General features: G+C 38.1%; 1 protein-coding gene across 1 annotated transcript; it reads right to left on the bottom strand.

Annotated features, from left to right (window-relative positions):
* Positions 1-2,442: 2,442 nt before the first annotated feature.
* CATSPERT (catsper channel auxiliary subunit tau) lies at positions 2,443-13,074 on the bottom strand. Its single transcript, XM_085299555.1, has 9 exons — positions 12,904-13,074; positions 12,488-12,568; positions 11,500-11,551; positions 8,557-8,708; positions 7,937-8,059; positions 7,468-7,512; positions 6,169-6,237; positions 4,249-4,340; positions 2,443-2,665 (listed from the first exon to the last, which is right to left on the bottom strand). Exons 1-9 carry the CDS (start codon positions 13,072-13,074, stop codon positions 2,443-2,445), a joined length of 1,008 nt encoding a protein of 335 aa, XP_085155681.1.
* Positions 13,075-13,256: the final 182 nt, after the last annotated feature.

Raw genomic sequence — 13,256 nt, 5'->3', positions numbered from 1 at the left:
AACTTTTAAAAAAATTCTACTTTGTAATCTTTAGGAGGTATCACTCTCAGACTAAAACATATTGCAATAAATCTGCACAGTAATATTCTATTACTACTGTGGGTGAATTACAAGAGTTACTATTTGTTATTACTATCAGCTCATTTTCAAATCAAGTATCACTCAAATACACAAAAAGCCTGCTAGCAAAAGCAGATCAGGTATGACACAAGAAAGGAGCATAAGTTATCAATAAAATAATGCAGAAGACAGTAACATAGAACACTCTTACTAGTTTTAACAATTTTAAATAAAATTTTAAATAAATCTTACATTATGACTATGTTAAGTATTACTAAACGGTATCAAAGGTATTGTTACAATCTTGTACTGTAAGATTCTGAATTCTCACTAATATAAGATTTGTGAATTCAGTCCTTGCTTAAATAATTTTAAACCCACTTGGACCTTAACAGTCAACACAGTTTTATTTTTGACACCTTAATACAGGCTCAGATCTCATCTAGCTTTTCTCCAAGTGCCACAACCACCCAGACGGTTCTACATACCCTCTGTGCTCCATCACACTATAGGCTCTCCAAAACTGCTTTTTAATAACAGTTTACTGGAATCAAAAGGGAAGGAGGGGGGGAAGGAATAGAAGTTTAACAAACCAATTTCTTTACCCACAATGCTTTTTTATTACAGCGCTTGAGAATTATAGCTCTTGGGAGAGTTCTTGGGCAGAATCTTCAGGAACTCTTTCATGTCTGTTCTCAAAAATCTGTCAGTATTTTCAGTACCTACTGATCCCTCCTTTCAGCAAACCCTTCTAACACACAATATCGATAATACACTTTCATTTGGTGCAGGGGAAGCTAAGTACAGTTTCTCCTTTCAATCATATTCTCAAAAGGAAAAGTTACAACTTCTCATAGTTAGTTACCCTGTTCCTTTCAAAACTTGGTGTAAAAAGTCCCTTAGTTCCTACAGAAATGCCAGACTGCAGTTTAGAAAGTTTTAGGTAACAGGCATCAGGAAGTTTCTAGGTTAAAGCACACAGCATGCTGTTTTGGGGCATGCAGAATGCAGCCGCATGTATTTAAATACACGAAACACACTCCACTTGTCAATGAAATATCCAGGTTTCATTGGTATGCCACAGTGAGTTAAGCTTAAACTTTAAAATAAAACCTAAAAATAAATCCTTGACCGAGAAGATACGGAAATTCACAACAACTGTACCAAGAACCTACACCCTTTCTGCTTATTTCCAAATTGATCAAAAAGTCAGATTACAAGCTGCATCCACAAGTCATCGATAGGATGTTGCTAAGAAATGCTTCCAGCCACCTGTTCTTTGACAAAAATTGAATCCAGTAGTGACATTGCATGAATCAGACTGAATTCTATATACTGGTTCAACAACAACAAAAAAAGAAAGAACAGTAAAACACATGTAGAACATTTTTCAATGTGCTTTTTAGTTACAGCGTTCTGTTTTGCTATCCTTTTGGGTCCCTTCCTTGTGAAAAGGCGATCTAAGTATTTTTCCTTTTCATGCGAAGTTTTCAGACTGTCATACTCATTTATCATTTTTTCCAGCCTGGAAAGGAAAGTTCATACATTTATTATCCAGCTCTATGGGATTATTTATTACATACAAAATAAATAAAATGCTCAGGAGACACAAAACAGTGAGTATAGTGCACTGAGAAGTACACTTTAAGCCATTAAAGGAATTTTTTTAAAAGTCCTTTCCATTGACTTGTGTTATGGGTGGGTTCTTCGGTGTCTTATAAGATGCAAATGCCAGTAGAAATTTTTCTTGTAACTTGSTCATTCAGTTTCCTTTTCTTATATGAAGGGTGAAAGACACAAGCTCTTAGTAAGAAACGTGTCATCTTTTTTCATAAATCTTGTAGGAATTTACTTTGCCTTCTCTAACACATTTTAACAGCTACTGTGTTACAGCCCTGGTCTCAGGATTCTTTTTATTGGAAAACAAAATGGCACCAGCCCCTTGCAGTATAAGTTCAGCAAACAAAAGGGTGCCATACTGTTGCCATAGCTGCACCTTATCCCAGAATTTTTTAGTAGAGTTTGTCTTCAAAGGGGCACCAACTTCCAGCTGTCATGGCTATTCTAGCAAAATTGCATTTTTAGACAAGGCAAGATGCAGCTGACAAGAAGATAGCAGGCTTAAGAGGAAACATATCGGGCACAAACTGAGCCTTGCAGAAGTCAGCTACTTCAATCCAAGCCAAGRAGCAATTTCATTCAGACACAGTGAGGTAGAATAGATGAACGATGCTTCTCACAGTTATTCCAAAGTTGTTCCAAAACAAGGGATGGYGCCATGAAGATGGAATACAGCACTTTTCTATATGAAGATATGGCCTTGCTAAAATGCTCTAGCAACAATACTGAATTGTTGTAACACCTCGCAAGTATCCATCTTGTCTACCCCAAAATAAAATACAAATTCCAAAGCTTAAATAAGGAGAAATCAACTTCTTGCCTTGTTCGTGGTGACAATGCATTTGAACCTTTCTGAAGGGTTTCCACATCTTTTGAAGAAAGATGAGATGCAGCAGGGATCCCCTTGTTACGATGAGTATCTTTCATATTCAGATTTGGAGACAGGAATGAGGGATATCTCATTGGTTCTGCTGTGGTGTCACTACTATCAAGGTGAGAAACAAAAAGACAAATGACTCCACAGTAATCACAAAAGAATAAGACTGAAACATAACGTAGAGATGAACTTTACAAGTATAATTGCCCTTATTGTAGTTCAAAATCACCTGGTAATTACTTGGACTTTACCAGGGCATGCAACTTGACACATTAGGATATTTTTGGAAGGAGAAAGGAGAACTGACTACTACAAAATGATTGTTCTCTACATGAGAGAGAGAGAGAGAGAGAGAGAGAGAAATCAGCATAACTACTCAAAGTCCTTCATGTACATTACAAAACTATAATAAAAATAAATCGAAATATTGCATATAATTCACCAGAAAACCTACTTTTCTCAAAAGAGTAACCTGTGTTTGAATTTGTTCATGTTCAAGAAAAAATATTCCGCAGGGTTTTTTTGTTTGTTTTTTACATCATTCATCAGTCTACAAGTAATTCTTTGAACTCATCCAGCAGAACAGTTTTCAAGACCTTTCCAGGTTCACTGCAGATACAATAACAGTGGTTTCTCCTTCATAGCCCTCCCTCCTTTCCTCAGTTCAAAAGAATACGGCCACAAAAGACATTAGATTTGGTGTCTAGTGCATTGGCAAGCTGAATTTCAAGTAGCAGAGGTAAACAGAAACAATGCATTACTACCAATCTTGTCTAGATCATCCTCCTTCCATTAAAATAGCTGCTAAACATACCTCATGTGAAGTGAGYGGTATGACCAGTATCACATTCCAGTTAATCAACTGAATTAGCTGAATTGTCTAACTTCACAGTGAAACACATTCTTGCTACATCTCCTTCGGTTGATAAATGTGGATATTCACCAAAATGTATTTCTAACTGCACAGAGATGAGCACATTTTCTGTACAGCTGAGCAGAGGTTAGATTTAGTCTGGAGCCAGAAGGAACTGTACAGGAAATACAAAGCTGTCCACAAAGACATTGAAGAGCTACACACTTAGCAGGGCAAAACAAAGTTACTTTCACCTTTCTCTAGAAAAGGGAAGGAGGAGTAACAGCTAGATGACAAGATAAGAGAGAAATATGTGATGTGAATGGAAGACTCAATAAGTATTCAAACACTGTAACTCACAGCTACCTTATACCAAAGATGATAYACAGAAAGAGAAATTGCTGCTAAAAATTCTGTACTGGAGACTTAAAGCAAAATTATCAAGCTTAGACTCATTTGTCCAGGAAACACACAAAGATGACAGAACAACAGCAACAGGAACATGAACCCAAATGTATAAAGTATTAAAGAGACACATCAAAAGAAGCTTGAAACATGGAAGACAACAAAAGGATGGGATTTAGGCTGAAAAAAAGGCCTGAAGTTGTGAGCAGGAATTTGTGGTTGATTCATACCGCATTTGAGAAAACCTAATATTGCTGAGTCTTGTAAACAGGCGGAGTTGCATCTAAGAAATCTGAAAAAGAATTACTGTTTTCCCCTCTTCACTGAAATAAGCTAAAGAGTCTAAATTTTAGCTAACTTCTCACATAAAAAAACAAACAAAAAACCCAAACAAACAACAAAAAAGAAACAACAAATTATGGTTCTCAGGTACCTGTGAGGATGTGTTCTGTCTTTAGATGGTGGAACTCGAATAAACATAGAACGCTCAAGGGGCCTGTGGAGGTCCATCTCAGGATGTTTCAACTACAAAAGAAAACATTGTTGCTCTGAGGCATCACAGGCTTTGCTATAAACAGTACCATTCCAATGGTGTAAGTCAAGATCTTTCAAGATATTCCATCAGAAAAAATAAGCAGTGGAACTTCAGAACCCATTAATCATTCTAAGAAAAAAAGATTGAGGAAGATCATATTGCAGCACTAGACAAATGATGTAGGAAACAATTCAAGATCACTCAGTTTTATAAGGCTTTCTTGATGTTCTGATAGGTTGCCTTGATCTGCTATGTCTCTGAAATGGATTCATAAAAGAAAAAAAGTGCAACTCCAAGCTTTATTTTGCCAAGAGTTATCAAGTAGAATGCAAGTGCAGACAGAGTTCAAGCTATATGAAAATTCATATCATGATTTTACAGGACATTTACCAGTTATATAAACAAAAAGACCTTATATAGTTTTAAACCTGCAGCTTCCTTTTCATTTTCACTTAAAGAAATTGAAGTGAATTTTCTTAAATTTTTCTGCACTGGAAAATTTAGCAAAAGTATCGCTTCCTGTGCACAAGAACAGTGAAAAAGGAACAAGAAAGGGCACTGTAAGGAGAATGGAACTGAGATAAACACTTCAGTATGCCCCACAAGAGAACCTTTTTGTTTATTTTTCAATAAGAATGATTTTATTGAATTTGTGTACAAAAGGCTGGTGGATAATTAATGAACATGGTTAGGAAATGGAAATGAACACATGAAAAAACTTGGTGCAAAGTAACAGAGCCCAGATAACTCTTACGACAATTCTAAAATACTTGCCACATGGMATCAAAGCAGTGGCCAGGATCTGTCATGCCATGATCCACAGCACCAGTTCTGTTTGAATGGATAACAGCAAATCCAGGAAGGAGAAAATGTAGTATGGAAACAAACCTGGCCCACATGTATGTCAATGAGGTCAGAAYTCTCCCCCAATGGTAAATGCAAGTAAACAAAAAATGGTATTAAAATAAATCAAGCTTTATGTGCCAGACTAATTTGATACTTCTGCTCGACAACTGCTTTTCCAGAAATATGATTGTTTTTAMCTGGCTGAACTTCTAGTGCCTTCTTATATTGGTGTCCCACAGGAAATATTATGACTGATTCCAGAAAAGACATCACAGAGCTAAGACAACTACCAAGTGACTAACTATAACAGCACAAGTAACACTAAAAGGAAAAGTATCTAACGGAAGGAAAAAAGTAACAATATAATCCCCCAATAGCGCCTCTTGGAAATAGTTACATTTAGTGTTTTCATTAATGTCCTTGTTGCAACAAAGTAAAGCTCACTAAAGAAATGTGATGGTGATACTAAGTTAATTGTCAAGATACAGGAAGACTGAGATACACAGGAGAAACTGAATTAAATAACAAGAATCCCTATATCTCAGCAGCTGGAGAAGACAAAGGCATTAAAAAAGTCAAATTGGGACAGATGCAAAGAAAGTTTAGTAAAATCATGATAATTAATGGAGACCAAAACCTAATCTTGTTTTGTTTAGTAAAGTAAAAGAGGGATATTAATATCTCAGAGGGGCAATTATCAGGGACCAGTCAAGCCACAGTACACAAACAAAAAACACAAAGATTGCCCCAGAATAAATTACAGAAGAAAGGCTCTAGCACAGCAACAAGGATCTTGCATTTTCTTCCAACAGAAGCAGYGGGAATAAGATGCGTACACATTCTGCAGATAAATCTTCACTAAGTTTATGCAATGATACCACCACCAATGAAAGGTGACTTTGGATTCAATGGCCCACTACCTCCTTGTCTTACATTCCCATTCACAGATCAAAARTAAAGACAGACTGAGACCTGATGTGAGTAGCCATAACCAAAGCATCCATAGCAGAACATAAACTCTACTTCCACAGAACAAAAGACCTGAAAGAAAAAAAAAATTACTACAATTGATTAATCGTTATGACAAATGCATATACAAGCAAATTCTAAACAGATGCTAGAATTGTAAAAACAAAAAACAGTAACAACCAAACTTTCCCTGCATATTTATTTTGTAAACAGAATTTCAGAACTTTTTTTTTCCTTATATTCTTACATAAGATTACTATTCTGGATAAGAAACCTATTCTGAGGATAGAATTCAGGAAACTGACCAATATAGGCTTTTTTTATACTGAGGTAAGATAAAAAAAAAAAATCGAAGGAACCAACAACTGAGTTCATACTTTTAGTATGTATCTAAACTTCCTGCAGTGTAGTTTATATTTAGAGTATATGTAAAATATTACAAATATACATATACAGTTGTGGTTTACATGTCATTCATAAACGTCTACACTACCATTTTCAGATATCTGCCCCTTTTAGTGAAAATCTCATTCTTCCCCTTTTCTGTTTTCCATATTGAAGACACAGAGGTTTGGCTAACCTCTTTTGCTCAGAGAGAAAAATTACAGTCAAGAGCAAACAGACTTTGCTTCTGTCATTTTTCCCTGAGRGGTTAAAGAAGAAGGTAGCAAACCTGGTATTTGCCTAGGGAAATTGCATGAAGTGTGGTGGCTTAATGTTGAGTATGTACTGGTTCAGTGCATCCTCTGAGGATTCTGGTTACAGTATTTGCACAAGAGTTCATTTCAGAGCACAGTGGTTCTCAACTGTTTTCTCCAGAAAAGGTAAGTTCTGTTATGCTTCAATGCTGCAACAAAATCCCTGCCCTGAGCTGCCTCCACAGCAATGTGCATTAGAATCTGTAAATGGTTCAGCCCTTTTTCGAAAACATGCCTGGCCTAAGAATTGAAACCAATAAGACCTTTCTTGTTAAACAGCCAGAAATGCAATCTTGTCATCAACATCCAAGGAAGTTCCTCAAATTAGGGATGTTAGATGGGTAAGACTAATCAGACTCTGAGTTCATGGTATGTGAACATTGCAATCCCATTGTAACAATATTGATAAATACTACCAGGTCTACAGACAGTCCTCTTGTACTGTCCTTTGCTTTCTATCAATTCCTTGCTTTAACATCCATCTTGAATTCTACAGTACAAAGTTCAATTGTTCTGAATGAGTCCACAATGTAATTGTAATTATTCTGCAGAGAACTGAGGCATGCATGTAAGCTATTTTGCAAATTGTGCCGAAATATCTTACCAAATTTTGCATCTTCATGGGACATGTTGCAGTGAAGCGGCCTCTCTGTAGAGTGAACAAAAAAAAGGAGAAAGGAAGAGATGCACAAACATGCTGATATTCTACATCATACTCCGCAATGGATATGGAAAAGCCCTAATTACAAAACGTAATATAGTGCTTCAAAGTTACTTAAAATACAATGATTCTTGTATGGAAAAGCATTTAGACAATAATGTCTCCTGGCATGACTATGAACTCACGCAGCTTTTCACATTAGCAARTTTCATAACCATAAAACCCCAATTGTGAAATTGTGATTCAGTACTTCTATGATGAAATAGTAAATTTTAATGGTCAGTTTGTTCTTTTTCCTCACCATAAATCCATATAGAAAAATGCATGCWTTTATTTATACACCAATATTGTAAAGTAGTTTTTCTCTGTGCTACTCCTCAGACAAACATAAAATAACTTTCCTCATCGGTACCTTAATGACTTCATAAAGGTGAACCGTTGCACATCCCAGCAGCTTCGGAAAGTCTTTTGGACTTTTAACTTCTACTAACTCCAAAACAATCGAATTCCGTTCATCTGATGCTCTTCTTGGAACCTTGAAGTTAAAGCATAAGGGCATCTGCRTCTTATCATAATATGGCAACAAAAACTTACAAAACTGTTGCAGAAAACAACAAGCCAYGGCAAGCTGAGATACATGCTATAGCTGCTACTGTCAGATCTGAYAGGAATGAACAAAAAAATAATTATGCTGGAGACTGAGCAGAATTCAGGAAGCTTGTCTTAAATCTCTGGGCAGTCAGAAATCATTATTCTGGTCAAAACAGACTGAATAAGCTTAGTTTTCAAAATAGAAGCACTAAACTATATAAAAATCTAAGAAAAGGGAATTATTTCCAAATAAAAATCAAGTTTATTATTTAAATTGATTAACTTYGCTATCCTGAATTGATGATATGAAGTAATCTGATTAAAATGAACCTATCTTGCTCTTCTCTGACAGGAAAACACCACAAAACAACTACTACTGCTTGAGGAAGAACAGTCCCTAAAAAGTACAACTAATAAAAAGAACAAAACCTATCATTGTACCTGTATAGAGAAATATTTCACATTTGCAAAAGGAATCACCATATCACTTCTATGCCCATTTTCCTCCTCTGTTAAAAGTTGTAGATCTGTGCACTTCATAAGACCATTAATACTAATGCGGACTAGCACCCAAGTGTTCTGTCGAATAGTATCTGAAAGTTTAAAGTTTAGGAAGCATATATAYGTACACACATACATATGTATTTGCAATGAAATTGCAAGAGAAGCATTATCAAGTGGTAGTGACTACAGTCAAAATAACTAAAATTGTACATTAGCATCCCATTTTCTGCACCATGTGTAAACAGCATCCTTCGAAATAATAAAAAAAAATGGTTATTTACCCCCATCAGACCAATTTAAAAGCATGATTTATGGTAAAACTCATCTGCCCTATATGTGTTTACATGTAGACATTACCTCAGAGATAGTTGACCTAAGTCCCTTTACATTCCATAGAYAGAAACAGAAACCTCTACAATACAAGTCCTCTTGGCCAAAAGCAGATACCTCAAATGAAACTGATAAACTGCAGTCTCATTCTCTTAGCGTCTGCGGTCAAAATACACATTCATACTTGTCATCTTATCATTACACTTAATTTCTCAATCCAGTTTCTCCCCTTTAACAACTAGCATTACTGTATTTGTGAGGATATGTGGTCTTTAAAATTTCTTGTACTAAGCTTCGTGATTGCTTCCAAGCAAACAGATAGCAGCTTCTACTTACGCGCAAAAGGTTTTCAAATGATTAGAAAAAAAAAGATTTTTTTTTTTTTAATATTTCTTGAGGTAGCTTTAAGTGATGCTGTCAAGTTCAAAACTGCATTTATCTAAGAATTTTTAACACATTACAATTACTAAAAATCAGCAGAACAAATACCATCCACTTAATTCGTCTGTTTACTCTGAGCACTTGATGCAATCATGGGTTTACTTGATTTTTTTTTCCATTAAGTTTCTGATGACCTGGAATTTCTTTATACAGAAGAAAACACTATCAAAGACAACGCAACACATACAGTATCAGCAAAACTGCCAATAGGATAGTATCAGATTATTCTATTACCACACCTAAAAATATAGTGCCCTGAACTGTGGGATTTGCTGCTAACACTCTCAAAAAGGGAAATCACCTATGGATTTTCTTCTCAGATAAACYGTAAAGTTTTAAGAAATTTAATGCTATAAAAACCTCAAGATTTCTAAATAAATTCTATTGTACATTATTCTAATTTATTTTACAGTAAAAATATATATTAAAACATACGCAAAAATATTTACTTAAACATGAAGTTTTAAACACACTGCTTCAAGTTCTTAGGTTTTCCTCTATGTACTGTGATTAACAATGTAAGCAGTTTTGAAATTATTCAACTTTTTATGACTTATTTCTTAGTCTTCATTTTTATAAAGACTAGAGCTGCATAACTGAATCTTAATAATTAGTAATATARACAACTTCATTTTTTAATTAGCCTAAAATTGGTATTTAGCAAACAAAGGCCTTTTTGGCAGCTTTCTTTATTACAAGACAAAGATTCACAAAAGGGAAATCATGCTTAACCAATCTGATAGCCCTCTGTGATGGGATGACTGGCTGGGTAGACAAGGAGAGAACAGTAGGTGTTGTCTCCCTTGTCTTTAGGAAGGCTTTTGACACCATCTCCCATGACATCCTCATAGGCAAGCTCAGGAAGGGTGGGCTAGATGAGTAGACAGCAAGGTGGACTGAGAACTGGCTGAAAGGCAGAGCTCAGAGGGCTGTGATCAGTGGCACGAAGACTAGTTGGAGGCCTGTACCTAGCAGTRTCCCCAGGGGTCAATACTGGGTCCGGTATTGTTCAACTTACTCCTCAGTGACTGGGCTGAAGGGTTGGAGCGCACCCTCAGCAGGTTTGCCGATGATGCAAAACAGGGAGGAGGCTGATGCACCCAAGAGCTGTGCTGCCACCTGGAGGAGCCTTGACAGGCTGGAGAGATGGGCAGAGAGGAACCTCATGAAGTTCAACCTAGGGAAGTGCAGAATCCTTCACCTAGGGAGGAATAACCCTACACACCATTACAGGCTGGGGGCTGACCTGCTGCAAAGCAGCTCTGCAGGTAGGGACATRGGCGTCCTGGTGCACAGCAAGCTGGATATGAGCCAGCAATGTGYCCTTGTAGCCAAGAAGGCCAATGGTATCCTGGGGAGCATTAGGAAGAGCGTAGCCAGCAGGTCAAGGGAGGTGATCCTGCTGCACTGCTCAGCACTGGTGAGGCCACATCTGGAGTCCTGTATCCCATTCTGGGCTCAATACAGAAGACATGGAACTACTGGAGTGAGTCCCGCAGAGGACTATTAAGATGATTAAGGGACTGGAGCATCTCTCATATCAGGAAAGGCTGAGGAAGCTGAGATTCTTCAACCTGGAGAAGAGAAAACTTAGCTAAGGGGATCTTATCAATGCATGAAACTATCTGAAGGGAGAGTGTAGAGAGAATGGGGCCAGACTCTTCTCAGTGCTGCTCAGCAACAGGACAAGAGGCAATGAGCACAAACTGAAGTACAGGAAGTTCTGTCTGAACATGACAAAAAACTTCTTTACTGTGAGGGTGACAGAGTATGGAAACAGGTTGCCCAAAGAGGTTGTGGAATCTCCATCCTTCTAGATATTCAGAAGCAATCTGGACAGTCCTAGGCAATATAATCCAGGTGACCCTACCTGAGCAGGGGGGTTGGACTAGATCATTTCCAGAGGTCCCTTCAAACCTCAACCATTTTTTGATTCTGTGAAGTCATCACTCTCTGCAATTATTCAATAGTWTACTTAAATATTTTCTGAATTTCAGAAAACTACAGAATATGTTGTTCTCCAATGTTTCCCAACATATCCAAAGGTACTATTAATGTCAAGAGAGAAAAAAATACATATCTGGTGGCAGAAAGTTTKAAAAAGGATACACTTTGCTGTTAGATTTTTGCACTGCTTCACGTGAACAGCCAAGCAACCAAGCTAGAAAAAAAATAAAAGGAAATCAAGTGATAAACCACTCAATAAAACACTTAKATTTCTTTTGTTCAGTACATGTGATTTTAAAAGACTATTTTACAGAATCATTTACAACAAGCAGCCTTGCTCGGTAGCAAGACAGTATCGTTTTTTTTCCTTTCTGAAACAGAAAAAAAGACGTATTTCTAAAAGACAATACCTTTCAACACATCTGTAAGAGCAAAATACTTTATGATCTGATGTATCAAGCAAACCCTGTAAATTTTCTTCTATTTTCTCTAATTGAGTATTTCAGAATTCAAAACTGAAAGGGCAGTCTCCTTTTTAAGTCGACTTCTAAGGTAGGCAGCACTTGCACAATCAAGATGAAGAAAAACTAAAACACACTTTCATCATTCCACTGTTTAAGCGGAAAGGCACTCCAATTTGTAGAGCACTGGATATTTTCCCTGCGTGATACATGGGAGATAGGCATCCCATACACAATAAATTGAACAATAAATTTTCTTAGCTTCAGCTACAAATGCATCATCATTGAAAGGAAAATAAAGGATTTCCTGCCTATSCCTCAGATACATTTAAGTGCACTGAAGATTTAGATTACAGTTGTACAGAACAAGTCAAATAGATGAGATCTTGGGACTTGAAAGATGCTTTTAAACTTTGGTATTGTAGACATCTTAATAAAATCTCATGGACTGCCTCTCCATTTCTCTGGCAGCTATAAGCAGTTTTCTGTTTAATGTAGTATAAGGTGACAAACAGMTAATTTACAAGTTATGTGTTATTACTTCAGTATGTGTTATTAATGAAATTTGGGGGCTACATGCAAAGCAACTTTAGGAGTACAGTGGCTAAACTATTCCCTAGAACTGCCATATTTGTCCTGCAGGTACCACAGAAGTACCAGTCTGAGAACTGGTGGTGAGATACACATACCACTTCTCCACAAGGCACTAAATTGTCAACATCTGGTTGCTCAACTTCTTCAGTAAACGACTGCACACCTAGCTGCAGTAGCTATCAAAAAGAAGGGAAAAAAAAAAGTGTTCCATCATTTTCAGCAAATACACAGTACCATTATTTCTTCACTAAAGCAGGGTTTATATTTTTACATGCAACACAGGAGAATGTCCCCAGGATGCTAAAAACATCTGGAGATAAACAAAGTCCAGATTCCTACAAGCTCACTTAAGGGGAACTTAAGAGGGGAGGCTTCCCTCTCTGCCCCCTTGCTCTCTCGAGAGGCACGAGTCCGCAGGGCAGAGGTGAGAAGGGCTGCCCCCAGGCACAGCGCTGTGGGGTAGGGACCCAACCCCTCTGCAGCCGTGGGGGCCCACCGGCCCTGCCCGCACCTTGGCAAGCTTCTGTGCCTTATTCAACTTGGCTCCCTCCTGCTTGAGGCTGAGGGAGCGTATGGACGGGTCGGGGGAGTAGGAGGGCCCAGAACCCAGAAACGGAACAGCTGTGAGCCCCGGCGGGGCGACAGCCGGCCCCGCCGCCTCCTTCGGGCCCGAGTCCGCCATGGCGGGGCTGTCGGCCCCACGGCCGTTAGGCGCCTCGGCGGCGCCGCCCCGGTAACGGCCGTTAGGCACCGCCCCAACGGCCGTCAGGCGCCTGGGCGGCGCGCGCACAAAGGTGGGCGGGGCGGGGCGGCGCGTGCCCAACGGCCGCGCTCGCCCCGCGGCAGGCTGGCCAGTTTTCRAAT

This window comes from Rhea americana, unplaced genomic scaffold (assembly GCF_003343005.1).
Source record: "Rhea americana isolate MKP2758 unplaced genomic scaffold, rheAme1 scaffold_15, whole genome shotgun sequence".
NCBI classification, from domain to species: domain Eukaryota; kingdom Metazoa; phylum Chordata; class Aves; order Rheiformes; family Rheidae; genus Rhea; species Rhea americana.
This window is presented reverse-complemented; position numbering and strand designations above follow the sequence as displayed.